The sequence below is a fragment of the Mastigoproctus giganteus genome, chromosome 11 (assembly GCF_048544385.1).
Source record: "Mastigoproctus giganteus isolate SK-2022 chromosome 11, ASM4854438v1, whole genome shotgun sequence".
Classification (NCBI taxonomy): Eukaryota; Metazoa; Arthropoda; class Arachnida; order Uropygi; family Thelyphonidae; genus Mastigoproctus; species Mastigoproctus giganteus.
The window spans coordinates 97,270,308-97,288,164 of NC_143585.1; the positions used below are offsets into that span (position 1 = coordinate 97,270,308).

Below are 17,857 nucleotides of genomic sequence, written 5' to 3' on the forward strand. Positions count from 1 at the left end.
TATGAATCCTGGCCCGTTTTTTAAATTTCTCGAACCAACCACGAGAAGCCCCAAAGGTTTCCGTAATTTCTTCAGTTTGTTTAGATTTCAGGTGATTAAACTGGAATACAGTGGTACCTCGACATACGAGTTTAATTCGTTCCGTAACCTTGCTCGTATGTCAAATTGCTCGTATCTCAAAGCAATTTTCCCCATCAAAATTAATTGAAATGCCATTAATCCGTTCCAGCTCCCAAAAAACCACCTCAGTTGTTTTTGTTAAGTGTTTTTGAATAAGAAAAATGTACTGTATTTACAAGAAGAAGCATTTATTTATAAATAACAAATACATATTCTATAGAAACATAATAAAAGAAAAGGTGAAGTGCTTACGGAAGCGTATAATTTTCGTCATTGGTCTTCGCTTTTTTTGTCACGCTTTGCTCATTTTCACCTGTAGATCATTTAAAAAAACTGTCCAAGGAGGTTTGTTTCTTCCTCCCTTTCAGGATATTGCGGAAATGTGTTAGGCAAGTTTCGTTGAACAACTCCAATGCACGACCAGTTGCAACTTTTTTGGGGTGATTTTTATCCACGAACTCTACAACTTTCTCCCACATTCCCAAGATCTCCTTTATATTTCTTGTAGAGATAACCTTCTCCATCTCTGGCTCCTCTTCAAAACTAATTTTTCGTTGAACCACCATATGCTGCTGCGAATGTAGATTGTGTAACTCTTCGGTTGTCAACTCCTGAGTCTGTTCCTCGACAAGTTCATTCACATCTCTCTCATCCACCTCCAGACCCATGGATTTTCCCAGAGAAACAATCTCCTCTACCACTGACACTTCGGGTTCCAATCCTTCAAAAGCCCTTTCAGCTACAGCCTCAGGCCACAGCTTCTTCCATGCAGATATTAAGGTCCTCGTTGTAACACCCAGCCAGGCCTGATCAATAATTCTTAGGCATATCACGATGTTAAAGTGGTCCTTCCAGAACTCTCGAAGGGTAAGGTTTGCATTCTCCGTCACTTCAAAGCAGCGCCGAAAAATTTGCTTGGTGTACAACTTCTTAAAATTAGAAATCACCTGCTGATCCATGGGCTGCAGAATAGGAGTGGTGTTGGGTGGTAGGTAGAGAACCTTTATAAACTTGAACTCTTCGAGTAAATCATCTTCGAGATTTGTTGGGTGAGCAGGGGCATTGTCGAGGACGAGAAGGACTTGCATGGGTAGGTTGTTTTCCTGTAGATATTTTTTAACAGAAGGGCCAAACACCAGGTTTATCCACTCCACAAAGAATTTCCTGGTGACCCACGCCTTCGGATTTGCCCTCCACATAACTTGTAGTTTTTCTTTTAAAATCTTATGTGACTTAAAGGCTCTGGGATTTTCCAAATGGTATACTAGCAGAGGCTTGATTTTGCAGTCGCCACTCGCATTGGCGCAAAGTGCTAGAGTTAATCTATCCTTCATGGGTTTGTGACCTGGCATCGTCTTCTCCTCTGCCGTTATGTAAGTCCTATTCGGCATCCTTTTCCAGAAAAGCCCTGTCTCGTCACAGTTGAAGACTTGCTGAGGGATGTATCCTTTGGCTGAGGGATGTATCAGTTCGGAAAACGTTTTGATGTAAACCTCAGCTGCCTTCACATCCGAACTTGCTGCCTCACCATGCCTGACGACGGAGTGAATGCCGGTCCTTTTCCTAAAGTTGTCAAACCAGCCCCGACTGGCTTTAAACGAGTCTTCCGATTCCTCGTTTGTGGAAGTGTGTGGGATCTGCTTCAGCAAATCACTGTAAATCGCTCGTGCCTTCTCACATATGATACTTTGTGTTAAGAATCCTCCTTGAAGCTTCTTCTCTGTCACCCACACCATCAGTAGTTTCTCCATTTTCTCATGGAGAGAGGTCCGGAGCTTAGAAATTATTGTAACGTCCTTGGCTGGCGTTATACCCTTTATCAACTTCTTCTGTTTAAGCACAGTACATATCATTGATGTGCTACGCCCGTACATCCTCGCCAAGTCAATTACTCGCACACCTCGCTCATGTTTTTCTATGATTTCACGCTTTAATTCAATAGACATCATCTTCTTCTTCGGACCCATGGTTATAAAAATAAATATGATAATGTTTTGTAAATGTACAAAAAGCAAAAAACGCGAACCCAACTTATCAAAAATGCTACGAAAACGAGGGAAACAAGCACACAGACTGAGGTCTAGTCTGAGGTGGGAGAAACTGTTAGACGCTGCACACGACCCCAACATGCGCCCCGGTATGTTGGGGTCACGTGCAGCGGTGTAGTGTGCGATTCCTCGTATCTCAAATCTTGCTCTCATCTCAAAGCAAAATATCGCTCGCTTGGCGGCTCGTATCTCAAAACACTCGTATATTAGGGCACTCGTATATCGAGGTACCACTGTATTTTTTTTATGTTAAATGGGGCTTGAAATTGCGGACTTCGTTATATCGAAGCTTCGTTATCAGAGGTAACGTTAACCAAGGTATGCCTGTATAGTGATATTTCAGTTAATTTTTGATATTTCAATTTATGCTTTGATATAATAATTAAATTAGTAAGAAAAAAATTATTTTTTAATTTACTTTTTCTACTTTCTAATTTACTACTTTCTTACATAATGATGCAACCATGTATCATGGTTTTTATATACATTATGCATTGTCCAGTTAAACACATTGACCACTAACCTAATAGTGGGTATATCTTCTCTTGCTGCCAGTACCGCTGCCACGTGGTGAAGCGTGGACTTGTTAAGGCCATGGTGAGATAGAACCATTTACTGGTTCTCACCATGAAACGTGCCATCAGGTAGGGAGGAATAGCCAGTTGCTAAAACATGGGAGTTGGAACATAATGTTTTGACCAAACATTGTATTTTAAATGTGTGTGGTGGGAAGGGGGGTTATTATTATATTTTAATACCTCTTCTATGGGCTCTAACCTTTTCAGCCATTTTTGATATTATGAGAGAGAGAGAGAGAGAGAGAGAGAGAGAGAGAGAGAGAGAGAGAGAGAGAGAGAGAGAGAGAGAATATATTTATTGTAAAAATGTAACTTATGTAAGTAATATATAAAAGTAGAGTGCGACCTCAATATAGCATGCCTCTTCATACCACGGTTTCAGATATACAACGAGTATGATTGCATCCTCCAAACAAATTATAAAAAAAAAGTAGTGTGTTCAAAGAAATAGCAATTTCATATTGGAAACTAAAAAAAAAGGAATATTCTACATACTCGTATCTACTGTTCATCCTACTACCATATTTCCAAGAGGGTAAATAAGCTAAAAATTGGCTGTATTATTTTCTTTGATATATATTCAGTTGCAGAATAATTTTTGCAAACAACAGGACTAGTCATAGATTAATTACTGTAGACACACAGTTTCACCCCTCACCTGAGATGCAATAAAAGATTATAACATGGTAAATTCTAAGCATCAGAAATAAATACCCAACTAAATTAGTAAATCAGTAGTGCTGCAGTAGTTGACTACCAAAAGAAAAAAATTATATAGTTGAAGAAAAGTTGGGACTTCCAAAATAAAATTCATTATTATTTAATGTGTGTGGAATTCCAGATGGAACAGTTCCTGGCTGGGTGAAAGAGGAAGTAAAATAGCATTCATTCATAAACTCTGTAGAAGATGAAGTAGGCCTCCAAAGAGAGAAAACTAGGCTTTGTGAAAACTGATGTGGGTCATTGCTTACAAGTTTGCATCGATATTTACAAATGAAAAGCCTTTTGTGGCAATGGGAAATTGTGGGAGCGAAGTTAAAAAATATGTAATTAATGATATTGAAATTTCGCAAGATTATTTAATGAAAAAACGTTCGAGCCTACAGACCAGTAAGGCTCCTGGAGTTGATGGAATATACCCTATAATCTTAAGAGAGGCGGCAAGCGAGTGCATTGAACCACTGAGGTTCAATGCACTCGCTTGCGAGCATCACTAGACTCTGGGGAGATTCCCTTGGATTGGAAAAGTGCAAATGTATCTCCCATACATAAGGGTGGCTCTAAAAGTGAAGTTGGAAATTATCGACCTGTTAGTCTGACTTCAGTAGTAGGGAAAATCATGGAGGCAATGATCAATGGTGGAATTCAGGATCATTTGGATAGAATTGAAATTCTCAAGGATACTCAGCATGGTTTTGTAAAGAAAAAATCATGTTTAACAAATCTGGTTCGCTATTTCGAAAGGGTCACTCACGAGCTGGATTTAGGGAATAATTTCGACATTGTTTATTTAGATTTCAGCAAAGCTTTTGACTCAGTCCCACATGAGCGGTTGCTTTATAAGCTGGAACAGGTTGGAATCACTGGGAAAATCCTTAGATGGATAGAAGGATGGCTTCAGGGCAGGAAGCAGAGGGTTGTGATAAATGGCTATTCCTCAGATTGGGTTGATGTAAGAAGTGGGGTTCCCCAAGGATCAGTATTAGGACCACTGTTGTTTTTAATTTTCATAAACGACATTGATGAAGGGATAGAGGGCGTGATGTCTAAATTTGCAGATGACATTAAAATTGGTAGAGTAGTTAATGATCACTGTCAAGCTGAGCTTCTTCAGAGAGACCTAGATAGACTTCAAGAATGGTCAGAAAAATGGCAGCTGTCCTTTAATCCAACAAAGTGTAAGGTATTACACCTGGGAAACAGTAATCCCAAAAAAAACTTATTCACTTGGTGGAGTTCAACTAGTCCCAGTACTGGAGGAAAGGGACTTGGGTGTTACGATACGGTCAGACATGAAATTCTCTGAGCATTGTAAACAGGTTGCAAGGAAGGCCCATGGTGTCCTATCGATGATCTATCGAAACTTTTGCAAGTAGAGATAGGGACGTGATAATCCCATTATATAAGGCTTATGTTAGACCACTCTTGGAATACTGTGTTCAAGTATGGAGACCGCATCTAAAGAAAGACATCGAGCTTCTTGAAAGGGTGCAAAGAAGGGTAACTCGCCTGGTGAGATCGGCAAAAGGGCGTCCTTATGAAGAAAGACTTCGAATATGTGGGTTGCAGAGTTTGGAAACTAGACACCTTAGAGGAGATTTGATTGAGGTGTTTAAGGCTCTGAGAGGCATCAATAAAATGAATGAGGACAAAATTTTCAAGATTATAAATGATGCTAGAACTAGGGGACATAAATTCAAGTTACGGGGGGAAATGTTCAGATTGGACTGCAGGAAGTTTTATTTTAGCCAGCGAGTTATAAATTACTGGAATAAATTGCCTTCATGGGTGGTAGAGGCCGACAGTTTGGGGAAATTCAAAGGTCATCTGGATAGTACTTTCGGGTAAGGGAAGCGCATAGGATGATAGGTTTAATTTCCTTTTTATTTATATTTTATTTTATTTATATATATATATATTTTTATTTATTTATTAATTATTATTATTTAGTTATTTATTTTATTTTTTGTTTTTATCATTGTTTTGTTCGGATTTTTTTTTTTTTTGGCTGGTGCAGCATAAGCCATAGGCTTTCTTGCACCATGTGGCCGTTATTAATACTAATACTAAGTGGTTTCTACAGAAACATAGTGGAGTACCGATAAATGGGATAATTTTAAAAGCACAGGCACTTAAATTTCATAAGCTACTTGATGGAGATGAAGACATTTAAAGTTACTGAAATGTAGCTTTAGAGATGGAAGGCTTGTGGGTAGTGGTGCCACCTCGATAACCCACAAAATGAGGGCTTTGGAGGACACCTTTCCCTATGATACTACAATGCATGTTACACTTTCTTATGGCCTTTTAGAAATGATCTTTGGCTTTGCTAACAGTTTATTTTGATAAATCTTAAAGAAAACATTTTATGGTCACTGGCAAACTAATAATATGTTAACCATATTTTAATTGAATATCTCAAATTTCTTAAATTAGCAAAATTCGCTCTTACCAGTTATGTGGATTGCTTAACTGTCTTAAACCTGCAAAAAATGATACTCCGTGTGGTACGGATAAGAAAAAAAAATACTTGTATTTCTCAGCATACTTTATTTTTCTACATTTATTCTTACATTTTTCTTACTTAAATTTTTCTACATTTATTTTATATTTTTCTACTGATACAATTTTTTTCAGTAATTCTGGTTTGTTGGCCAAATATGAATGGAAATCTCTATATGGTATGTCTTGGAAATTGAACAAAATTCAGTTTCCGAGCAGAAGCCTCTTAATTGGCTCCACAGTAAGAGAATTTCTCTCTTAGACCATTGCATCTCCTTCATTGAAAATAGTCTTTCAATAAATGCCTTGTGCGGTGGTATAGAAAAGAAAAATTGAGCAATTATTAAAAGCTCTGAGAATAACTCTTGATTGTTATATTGGCTAAAATAAGTAGCCCTCGTTAGAAGGAGCAGAACCATCAATGTCCTTAATTTCTGCTACAAATTTCTTAAATTTTTTGTAACTGAAATTAAGACGAAACAGCACTGTGCTATAAACTTCACCCCGACAAGTCATTGAATATTAAAAAGGAACCCAACGAAGCCAGACCTGAAAACTAACATAGAGAGAATTATTGTTTTGTTGTGTGCAAACATTACTGGAAATTACAAGGTAAGGCTGTTGTGCATTGGGAAAAAATTAAAATCCCTGGTGTTTTAAGCACAATGACATGAAATCTCTACATGTGATTTATAAAAGAACCTCTAATGCTTGGATGACAAGTGATATTTTTGCTTCGTAGTTTGAATGTGAGTTTATATCATTAGTGAAATGCCACTTACTTTCCACAAAACTTGAGGAAAAGGCTCTGTTACTATTGAATCACTGCCCAGTTTATCCTTTGGCTGATGTTTTGAAATTGAGAGATGGCAAAAACAGTTGTATTTCTGCCAAGCAAAACAACTGCACTAGTTAGCCCAGGGAATTATTTGAGCTTTCAAAGCCTACTGTTGTGGTGAACTACTTGCTGGAGTTATTCAATTTATAGAATTTTTGAAAACATTAACACTGAAAGACGTTAAATACAATATTGGATTAGAGTGGGTTAACGAAGTGCTTGAAACATCTGACTTGGATTTCAGGAAAGCTTTTGATACTGTTGTAAATGGAAGACTACTGTACAAATTGGAGCAGTATGGTATTCAGGGATACTATTCTTCAATGGATACTATCTTTCATGGACTAATATTATTAGTGGAGTCCCCCCAGGTTTCAGTGTTGGGACCACTGTTTGTATATTTATCGATGATATTGATGAAGTTATATCAGGCTTAATGTCCAAGTATGCAGGTGATACAAAGGTTGGTAGGGTTGTTAATGGCAGTAATGGCAGTGTGCTACTGCAACAGGACCTAGATAATTTGGGCAGATGGGCTAAGAAGTGGCAACTGGAGACTAGGCACCTGAAAGGTGAACTGATTGAGGTGTATAAGGCTTTGAATGGGTTGAGCATGCTGAATTCTGATGGGATTCTTCTACTTGCTCAGATTACAAACCTGGGGGGCATAAATTCAAATCGAGGAAAGACGGCTGTTGAACAGATGTTCGGAACATCCATTAGCCAGCGGGGAGTTGATTGCTGGAACAAACTTCCACCTGTCGTTGTGGAAGTTGATAGCTTAAATAAATTCAAGGAGGAACTGGACAAACTTTTAAAGGAAATGGATGTGTGAGTTTTTTTTTTTTTTTTGCTGATGCTAGCTGATAAGCTTGCTTTCTTGCATCATATGCCTCTAATACTACTGTTACCACTATTAAGAATTATGTGTTGAAATAATGCCGTTATCAGTTCTGGAAATTAAATTACAGTTGGACAGACAACTTGTAGTGGATACCCGCTTTTAGCGGGTCTCCACTACTCAAGTTGTCTGTCCAACTGTCTAATAAAGTTTCGAGACTTTAGGACCTCCACATATCTTTTTACTCTATGAAACTAAATTACATGACTATTTCAGAACGGATGTCTAAAATGCAAGTCCATAAACAGCATTGTATATTGAAGGAAATGATATAACCTTTAATGCATTGTCTTTTAATCTGTATTCTCATAAAATATTTGGAAATAAAGTATTTATTTACGAAGTAAAGTGTATTTATGTTTAAAAAAATTGACAATATGGTAAAAAAAATTTTGGGTGTTGTGAAAAAAGCGAAAAATTTTTCGGTTCACTTATTTTTTTTTCTTATTTTATTTTTTTATGAAAACCCCAAACAGGAGAGGTATTAGAACCTATAGTACTTAGTACCGTGCATGGGTTGAGAAGTTGAAAGCTGATATTTGTTGACATTAGATTTGAACTTCTGTAGACTATAATTTTCAGGAAATACATATAAAGGAAGATTGTTCCAGAAAACGGGGTTGAATAAACAAGGAAGATGAAAAGTTGGTTCTGTGAGTTTGCAGTTGGACAGCAAATGGATGTTGGCTGGTGGTGGCATGTGTTCAGACTGTTTTGAAAGAGAGAGAGTGGGAATTATAGAAGCCAATTCAGAACTGTGCCCATGGAAGTATCTAGAAAATGTATGCAGCAGAAACAGTACATCTATGAGACAGAGTGGAGAGACTATTAGAGATGAGTCATTAAATAACCTAACTGCTGTCTTCTGAATGAAATATAAGACACTGAGAGAGGTTTTGGGGGCACCTCCCCAGATGTGGGAACAATATTGCATGATATTGCAGATTTGTGATTTGTACAGAGTCAGCAGCTGTTTGGAAGAAAAGTAATGTCGAGAGCAAAAGAGAAAACCCAAGTTTTTTAGATGCAGAGGAAGCAATATTTGTAATATGCTTGTGCCAAGAGATATTAGAAGTCAAGGTAATCCCCAAAAGAGAGATCATCTTGCCTAGAAATCGGAGTGTCACCAAAGATAAGCATAGGAGCAAAAGAATCCTTTTTGCAAGATATAAGACAAGACTGAGTTTTAGAAGGACTGAAGTTAACTAAGTTGTCTTTGCCCCACTGGAGATCATCATTTAAGAAATTGGTAGCAGATATTCGAGAAGTTGAAGCTGATTGAGCACGGCGAGTTTTCTCAAACTGGAAAGTGGAATGCAATGTGCTATCATGAGTAAAACTATGAATAGGATTTCCATTCAATAGAAGAAGGTCATTAATATAAAAGATAAAGAGTGGGGGGGGGGAACTAAACCTTTTGGGACACCAGCACTAGTGGAAAAGTTAGGAGACAGAGAGCCATCTACCATTACCCTCAGTGAGCATTCAGAGAGAAAACTGGATAACCAATTATAAAAAACAGTTGGCAAACCATAACATGGAATCTTGTTTAAAAGATCTTTATGCCAAACATGATCAAAAGCCTTTGAGATGTCAAGAGCAACTGCTTGTGTTTCACTGAACTTTTCCATTGAATGTGTCCATGAATGGGTAACTTAAGCCAGCTATCACCAGTGAATGACATTGACGGAATCCATACTGGTGATCGTTGATAAGACGGAAGGTGTTTAGATAGTTTAAGCGTTGGTGGTTAATTGATTTTTCCATTACTTTAAAAAGAGTAGAAGTAATTGCAATGGGACGATAATTGGATAGGAGGGATTTGTCACCCTTTTTTGGAAACTGGCTGCATATGAACAAATTTCCAAGCAGAAGGAAAAACACCTTTGGAATAAGAAAGTGAAAAAAAGCGGCAAAGAACAGGAGTAAGTTCAGGAGCACGGGTTTTGAGAATAAGGGGGGGGAACGAAAAAACTTAACACGTACTACTCGCATGTCCCATACAATGCTTCCCTTTATCTTTTTACAATGTCGCATATGGTTTGGTCACCAACATTATAATGGTTGATTAGAGATTTAACAGATGTAAAGTGTTCAAACTTTTGAATAATTTGAAGTTTTAGTTTAATTTTAAAGCACAACTCTTGTGCTTGCCCATCATTTTTGCGATTTCTAAACAAAACAAAAAAAATTACATCCCTGACATAAATAACGAAACAAAATTTGTCCTCTTGCAGTGTGACAGAACACAACAATTGACATTCCGCACTAAATCAAACTAAACGTCTTTTTTTTTTTTTTTTTTGAGTAGTAGGTGTGAAGCCAGCAGGGGTTGCTCGACAATAGGTACACTAATATCTCAATGACGACTTATAACGCCGGTTCTTGTTGCTTATTTACAACTTGCAAAATATCTGTTTATACCTATTCTAGTTACTTGAATTTTATAAATTCTGGTTGTTTTTTTTTTTTTTTTAATTTGGAGTCTTGAAGTGTCCTGGTTAATCCAATCCCAATAAATCGAGAGTCTGCTGTACTTTATTATTATCGTATTTAATGTTGGTAATGTCTTACTGTATGTTTAATTTAGCAATTAAACTTTATTATACGTATATATGTACAAGAAAATCATGTTATATAATGGGGTCAGCAGGTGTTCGCTTATATCTGCAGTTTCAACCATCCACGGTAAGTCTTGGAACATATCCCCTGCGATACAAGGATCTTACTGTATTATGTAGTTATATGATATATATTCAATCACAGTGCCTTACTTGAATGAACTATGTTGCATCAGAGGGGCTAAAAGAATTTTTTAAAGTGTTTTTTTTACACACACAGAAAAAGGACTATTGAAAAATAAACTATTGAAAAGAATAAAATTTAAATAGACTATACTAGCATTTGCCTCATTTATTACTAGCTTTCACCATTTATATGACTCTAAGATTTGAAATTGAAACATTGTTTTAATTCAAAGGCATGAAGGTCTGTCTTGCTTATTTTTAGGTTTAGACTTTTTTGTGTGGATGATCATTTTTGTGATATTATACTGCAATTTTTGATTTTGATGTTAATATTGGGCCAAGTATTACTGTTTAGATTTAAGTTTTCTAGCATCTAATCAACAGCTTTTTTCTCATTAGGGAAGTTGTTCCCTACCCTCAGTTTAGTCAAACTCTCATTGGTGTCCTTGTGAAACAAACATATGCTGATTTTATTTGGGTGGGTGGGGGGGGAATAGCAGCACTATTAGTGAGGTGCATATTCAGGCTGTTCTACAACTAAATGTGCATTTTGAAGAGTGAGCATCAAATACAATGGTTTTAGACCAAACTGATGATGAGGAACAATATTTAGTCAATATTTAGGGGGGGGGGGGAGGGTGAAAAAACACAGTTGATCAGGCAGAATTTAAATTTAGAAATTGTAAAATCTAAAGAATAATACATATGCAATTTTAACATCAAATTCAAAAATTTCAGCTCAATTATGACAAGGCCCAGACAACAACGAGCCCAAAACTTAAAATAAGTGAGATTGACCTTTGGTGCCTTTTAATTGAAACACCCTGTATGTACATATATTTTTTTAGTATTTATTGAGCTCAGAAGAGAATATCTACATGAAAATGATATATTTAAGTAATGGACCAAACAAATAATAATATGTAAACCCGAAATATCTACATATGACATAATCTGGGCACCAACTGATGTTGCAAAATCACAACTATTTTATAGTATTCCTGGTTCACTGTCTGATTATGTGGATGAACAGTGCCCAGTGAATCAAAAAAAAAAAAAAAGATAAGCACGATCTTCCCATTTGATTGAGATTGTGATGCCTTTTTTTTTTTTTTATGAGAGAAGATGGAGTATTCCATTAAGATGCCTGGGACTTTGTTTGTGGGTCGTAATGAGTAATGATAAGGAAACAAAGTGAGTCAGCAGCATGTTGATAAGGATCTTAATATGGGGGACAGTGCTGTGTCATCATCAGTGAGGATGCTAAGCACAAACTTGGCAGAAACATATCACATTCCAAATGTTATGTTAAAATTGATTGAAATGTCCCATAAGAAATACAATTTCAGTCAGTCCTGATCGTAATACAAACATGAGCAATTTAATCATTGAAAACAAAAATAGTGAAGGTCATCTTTGATAGACAGTTAGCCCTCTTTGGACAGATGATATGGAAAGTTTTTTTTTTTTTGCGTGATGCTGTACTACTAATACTATTTCGTAAAGAAGGTAAATGCCTTGCCTGCATTTTGTGAAGGTGGCAGAACAGATGCTAATATTCTCTCATATCTATAAGTTTAATTGATACTTTTAGAGTGTTTTGCAGGAGAAGTGTTTGTATCCGAGGATTTGAAATGAAAAATTGTTCATTTCCTTATTGAGAAGAAAGACAAGGTAAAAATGGAGATGGTTGTTTAATTAAGAAATGGTTAGTGGTCTCTGTTTTGGAGAAAGTAGATTCAGTTGGATTTCTTAAATCTCCTCTGCCTAGAAAACTTGTTAAATTGGCATTTGCTTTATCAGGATATTATTTAACATTATGGAAATCCTGCCAGTATTGCATATTTCCAGAATTTCATCCTGCTATCAAGGATGCATACAAGAAATACAAAGAAGCTTTAGAACAGAAGAATATGGAAGAAGGAAAAAAAGATAAAAGGAAGCATGGCAAGAAAAATACCTAAATTAAAATGTAAATCAGAAGTGGAAAAGATTAAAGCATTAATGAGACACTGGAATAACCTGGAAAAGCACCTAACAGCATGTCAAGCAGTTAGTAGCTGAAGCAACTCTGTGTTTGTCATCTACTTGTAAATCTTAAAACTTGAAGGAAATGTTAGCTGCATGATAAATTTTGCAACTGGAAATGAACTTTTAAAATTGTTAAGAATTTCTAGTCGTTAATAGACACATGCACAAGTCCTTTACAAAGAAAGTAAATATTGCTCATTTTTTTAGTCCAGTAAAGTAATTTTGCATAAATTTGTGTATTGTACTAAGGAAAAATGTCTTCTGTGTATTTATAAAGCTTTCAGCCAAAGAAAAGTTACAGCTAAGCAAAATTTGATAAGCACTTTTTTTCTTTTTCTTTTTTTTTTTTAGATTCGTTATTTATGGAGCATATATATAACAGATTTGTGGTTGATACTGCATCCTGTTTTTTTTTTTTTTTTTTTTTTTGCAACAGTTTGCCTGATTTTTAATCCTAAGGTTTTTATTTTTATGAGCTTGATTAAAATTTTTAATAGAGGAGTATGCATACATTCTTCTTTTGATCCTGTGTCATCTCTAAATATGTTTGAAAATTTATTTTACATGTCTATAATGAGGACAGGTTTCAAAAGAGTTGTACTCTGATAATTACTAAAAGTTTAACAGTTTAAAAATCTAACTGCCATTAGTTTTACTCGTATAACTTAATTATTTCAGGAAATCTGTCTCTTATAAAATAGTGAAAGCCTCCAATGGTGATGCCTGGGTTGAAGCACATGGCAAACTGTATTCACCAAGTCAGATAGGAGCATTTGTCTTAACAAAAATGAAAGAAACATCAGGTATGAAAATTATATAAAATTTAGAAAGATTTGGTAAAAATTTACTTTTAACTTGCATTAATTTTTTTGTGTGTAATTATTTATTCACAATTAGAGATTTGTAAATAACTGCAAATGAATTCTTGACTTATTTTGTTCTTGATTTAAGATATTTTTGTGGAGAGGGTTTTTGAGGATAGCAGCATGTCACACTATACTTAGATATAGTATGGTGTGGTAGCATGTTGCTCACTAGGATTTTCTTGTGGCATGTTGCATCAGTAGTGCAATTTCAGGTATAGCAAGCCATATCAGTGGTACTTTATTATTTTGTGAACCTGCACTTATTTTTTTTTTTTTTCTTTCACTGCAAGTTAGAAATAAAAATTTTGTTAACTTATTCCCATTTTCCTAACCTAAGCAGGTGTGACTGTTTCATTAAGATAAGTTAGGTTTAGAGTAAAGTAAGAAACAAGGACAAGAGTATATTGAAAGTGACGCTTTTACTGCTATTGAAAAAATCTTGCATGGCTGGTTGTGTGATGTTATTTATTATTTATTTTATTTTATTTTTTTCTCCTTTCTCGCTATGATTGACAACTATGCCTCTTCCATTATGTACTTGTGGTAGGAGTATGATGAAAGATGGGAGACTTCATTTCAAGACTTACTGACATTGCAGATTGCCCTCGTTATGGAGAAATTTTTCTACCAGTTCCACATGCTTTGGCCTTCAGTTTCTTCGAGTTTCCTTTGTTAATAGGCCTTGAATGTCACTAATTATGCCTTGACCGGACTGCAGATTTGTCAATGTTTATTAGGAAAAAACTCAACTTCACCAAGAAAATATGTGCATAAAGACTTCAGATGGAGAGAGTGACAAGGCAGCAATTCACCCCAGCCTTGCAATTGCTGTTCCAGTGAAGAAGAAGAAACTGCAAGAAATTTGGGAAATCAACCTTATTTTACCATGATGAGGTACTTCAGAATAAAAAACTAAAAGTGGCTTAACACCCACCCCAGAAGCATTACCACCTAAAAGACGACTCTGAGCAGCTTTAAATCCTGAGCACTCTTCTCTTTCCTTAAAATAAATGTTCAGAATGGCATCTTACTTCCAGTGAAGTTTTGTTTGATCCATATTAAACAAAATATTCTTAGAAAATTCCATGTTTAAAATATTTTCTCTCCCCACCAGAATCAATTTTTTGAAACTCCTCAGTATAATTTATGTCTTCGTAATCCGTACCAGCCAATTTGCCTTTTAGACTGTAAAGTAGATTCCCTTCTGAAGCTAAAAAAAAATTCTTTACTATACAGGAATACCTCGCATAGCACGGGTTTCGCTACAGCGTGGTTTACAAATTGAAAAAAAAAAAAAAAAAAACTAACTGCGTTACGTACCAATACATTTGATATGTATGTATGTATTATAATGCCAACACATAAGCCAATGCATTATGGATTCAAGGCCACGCTGACTGTTGTCGCAACTCTCATTATATACGGACTCTGCTAGCATTCATACATTAGTAAACACTAGATTCCAAGCAGTGAGGTCGCTGACTGTGCGTAAGCTGTACAAATATTTTTCGCTGTGTATTTTTATTTATTTAAGATTATATTTTAAAAACGTTACACCTTTATACGCAAATATGAGTGGAAAGAAGAAATGTAATGGCGCTGAATGTTCTTCTAAATGTAAATGGTTGACACTAGATGATAAATTAGAAATTATAAAACAGTATGAAAATGGTGCATCATATTCTAAGATAGCACTGGACAAGAATATGAACGAATCATCGGTACGAACACTTCTAAAGAATAAAGATAAAATAAAAGAACATGGAATGGCAACAGCATCTTATATGTCAAAAATGATTGTTAAAAATCGTAGCTCTGAAATAGATAATATGGAACATCTGTTAATGTTATAGATTGAAGACTGTAACCAGAAAAAAATTCCATTAAGTCAGATGAAGATTCAAGCTAAAGCAAGCAGTCTCTATTCACTATTAACAAAAGAAAATGGCCAGCAAGAGGAAAGTTTTTGTGCAAGCCGTGGTTGGTTTTACAGGTTTAAAAAATGTATGGGGCTCCACAATGTTCGACTTAGTGTTGAGAGTGCCAGTACTGACAATGAAGCAGCTGCAAGATTTCATGATGATCTAAAAAAACTGATTGACGATAATGGTTACAAGTATGAACAAATTTTAACGTGGACGAAACGGGATTATTTTGGAAGAAGATGCTGTCACGCACTTATTTGGCAGAAAAAGAATCAACCCAACCAGCTTATAAAGCCACCAAAGATCAATTAAACCTTTACTAGGTAGAAATGCATCTGGTGACTTTAAATTAAAGCCTATGCTGGTATATAAATCAGAAAATCCAAGAGCTCTAAATACCTTTTCAAAAAAATACTCTTCCTGTTATATGGTGGCCAAATAGGAAATAGGATAGCCTGGGTAACAAAACAGCTCTTTGAAGATTGGTTTGTAAATTATTTTTGCCCTGCAGTTAAACGCTATTGGAAAGACAATAATATGGACTTTAAAATTCTGCTACAATTAGACAATGTGTCAGGTCATCCTACTTATCTTGGCGCCTCCGTAGCCAGGTGGGAAGGAGCAGTGCATAGCACACGCTTCTTGATTAGACCGGGGTTCGAGCCCGTCACCACCAAATACGGAGGATGCGGAAAGGTCATTCAGGGAATGACCACCGCATATCCCGGAGCAATATGGCCTTAGTTGCTAATGCTCCTAAAAACCAAAAAACAACAACCTACTTATCTTACAGACCCGAACAGAAATGTCAATGTTATTTTTCTACCACCGAATACAACTTCTTTGTTACAATCAATAGATCAGGGTGTCATTGCAACATTTAAGGCTTTTTATTTGAGATGTACCTTTGTACAAGCCATTAACAATGGGAGAAAATGCCATATCTTTATGTGAATTTTAGAAACGTTACGATATCCGAAATGCCATTGAAAACATGCGAATCATGACTTGAAGTTACTGCGAACAACATGAGAGCTGCTTGAAAAAATATTTTACTGAATTGCACCAATGTTAATTGTACCAGTTTCGAATCTCAAATCAAAACAGTTTCTGAAAACATTGTGCAGCTTGGGAAAGGTCATCTTGGATTTTGAAACCTTGGATTGTGACAGTGTGTCCATGCATTGACTCTCATTCCGATGACCTCGTTAATGAAACACTTGTGGAAACGGAGCAGCAACGCTTATATGAAGAAGAAGAAGAAAATGTTACATCCACGAAAAAATTCACAATTGATAAATTGTCAATGTTGATTGCTATAGTAGATGAAGTTTGTGAATTGATAATGACAGCAGATCCAAACATCGAAAGAGGTATGAAAGTAAGGCAGGCGTTGCAAAATGACATTTGATGTTATAAAGAGATGTATGAAGATAAAAAGAAGGAAAAATCTGTGCAAACTAAGCTGATCAGTTATTTTTAAAAATAAAAATACAGTACAAACTTCACTTATATTCTTTTGGTATGTACTATTAGACAATGTTCTATTCTGCATACAATATAGATATTGTATGCATACAATACAATGCAGACAATATATTCAAAAATTCAGATATATGCTTAAAGTTCTCATAACCCTCAGTTTTCAAATATCGTAGGTTAATGACCAAAAACAAAAACCTGTAGTTGGTTTAATCATTTTTTCCATCTATTTCATCTATTTATTTATTTTATTAAGAAGTGGTATTGAAATCACAGACTGTCAAAACTTGTGAGAAAAGCCTGTGAACTCTATTTTGGATGTAAGGTCAGAGATCAAGATAAAGTATGGGCTCCAAAGATTTCCTGTAGTTCGTGTTCAAGGACGTTAACAGGCTGGCTTAGACGTAGTCATAAATCAATGCCTTTTGTTGTTCTGGTGATATGGCGGGAACCTTGAGACCACATAAACAATTGTTGCTTTTGCACAACCAATATTTCTGGGTTTTTTTGGAAATCCAAGCATAAAGTAGAGTATCCTAACATACCTTCTGCTCTAATGCAGGTTACTCACAATGATACAATGCCAGTGCCAAAGCTGCAAGAAACTTATGGACTTAACTCTGATTCAGGATTGAAAAAAGGAGTCTTCAGAAGATGCAGAACCCAGAGTGAGTACAGATCCAGACTTCAACTCTTGATACTGCAAAGATGCATCTAATCACCCAGGCAGAATTGAACGATTTGTTCAAAGATTTGGACCTCTCTGACCAAGGTTCTGTTGCTAGGATCACTGCTTCAGCAGTGGGATTTTCTTGAAAAGAGTATCAAGGAACTTTTTAGGCATTAAGGAATCACAAACATTGTGAAAGTGTAGTCACTAAGTGTGGTCTAAAGATAAAAAGCCAAAAATGCAAAGAGATGGTGGTGGACAGAGGGTGAGAAGTAAGTATAAAAGGGATAAAATTAGGGAATGAAATGTTGGAAGTGGTGGACAATTTTAAGTATCTAGGGAGTGTATTAGCAAAGGATGGCAGTCTAGATATGGAAATAACAAGGACATTAGCAGCTAGTCAGAGTTTCTTCTGTAACTTTAAACAGC

General features: G+C 35.9%; 1 protein-coding gene across 1 annotated transcript in view; it reads left to right on the top strand.

The window, feature by feature from the left end:
• Window positions 1-17,857, top strand: part of Hsc70-5 (Heat shock protein 70 cognate 5) — a 214,480-nt gene that overhangs the window by 51,945 nt on the left and 144,678 nt on the right. The window contains exon 4 of the mRNA XM_090385060.1: window positions 13,164-13,288. Coding sequence (XP_090241186.1) covers window positions 13,164-13,288 — 125 coding nt within the window. The remainder of the gene's footprint in view (window positions 1-13,163; window positions 13,289-17,857) is intronic.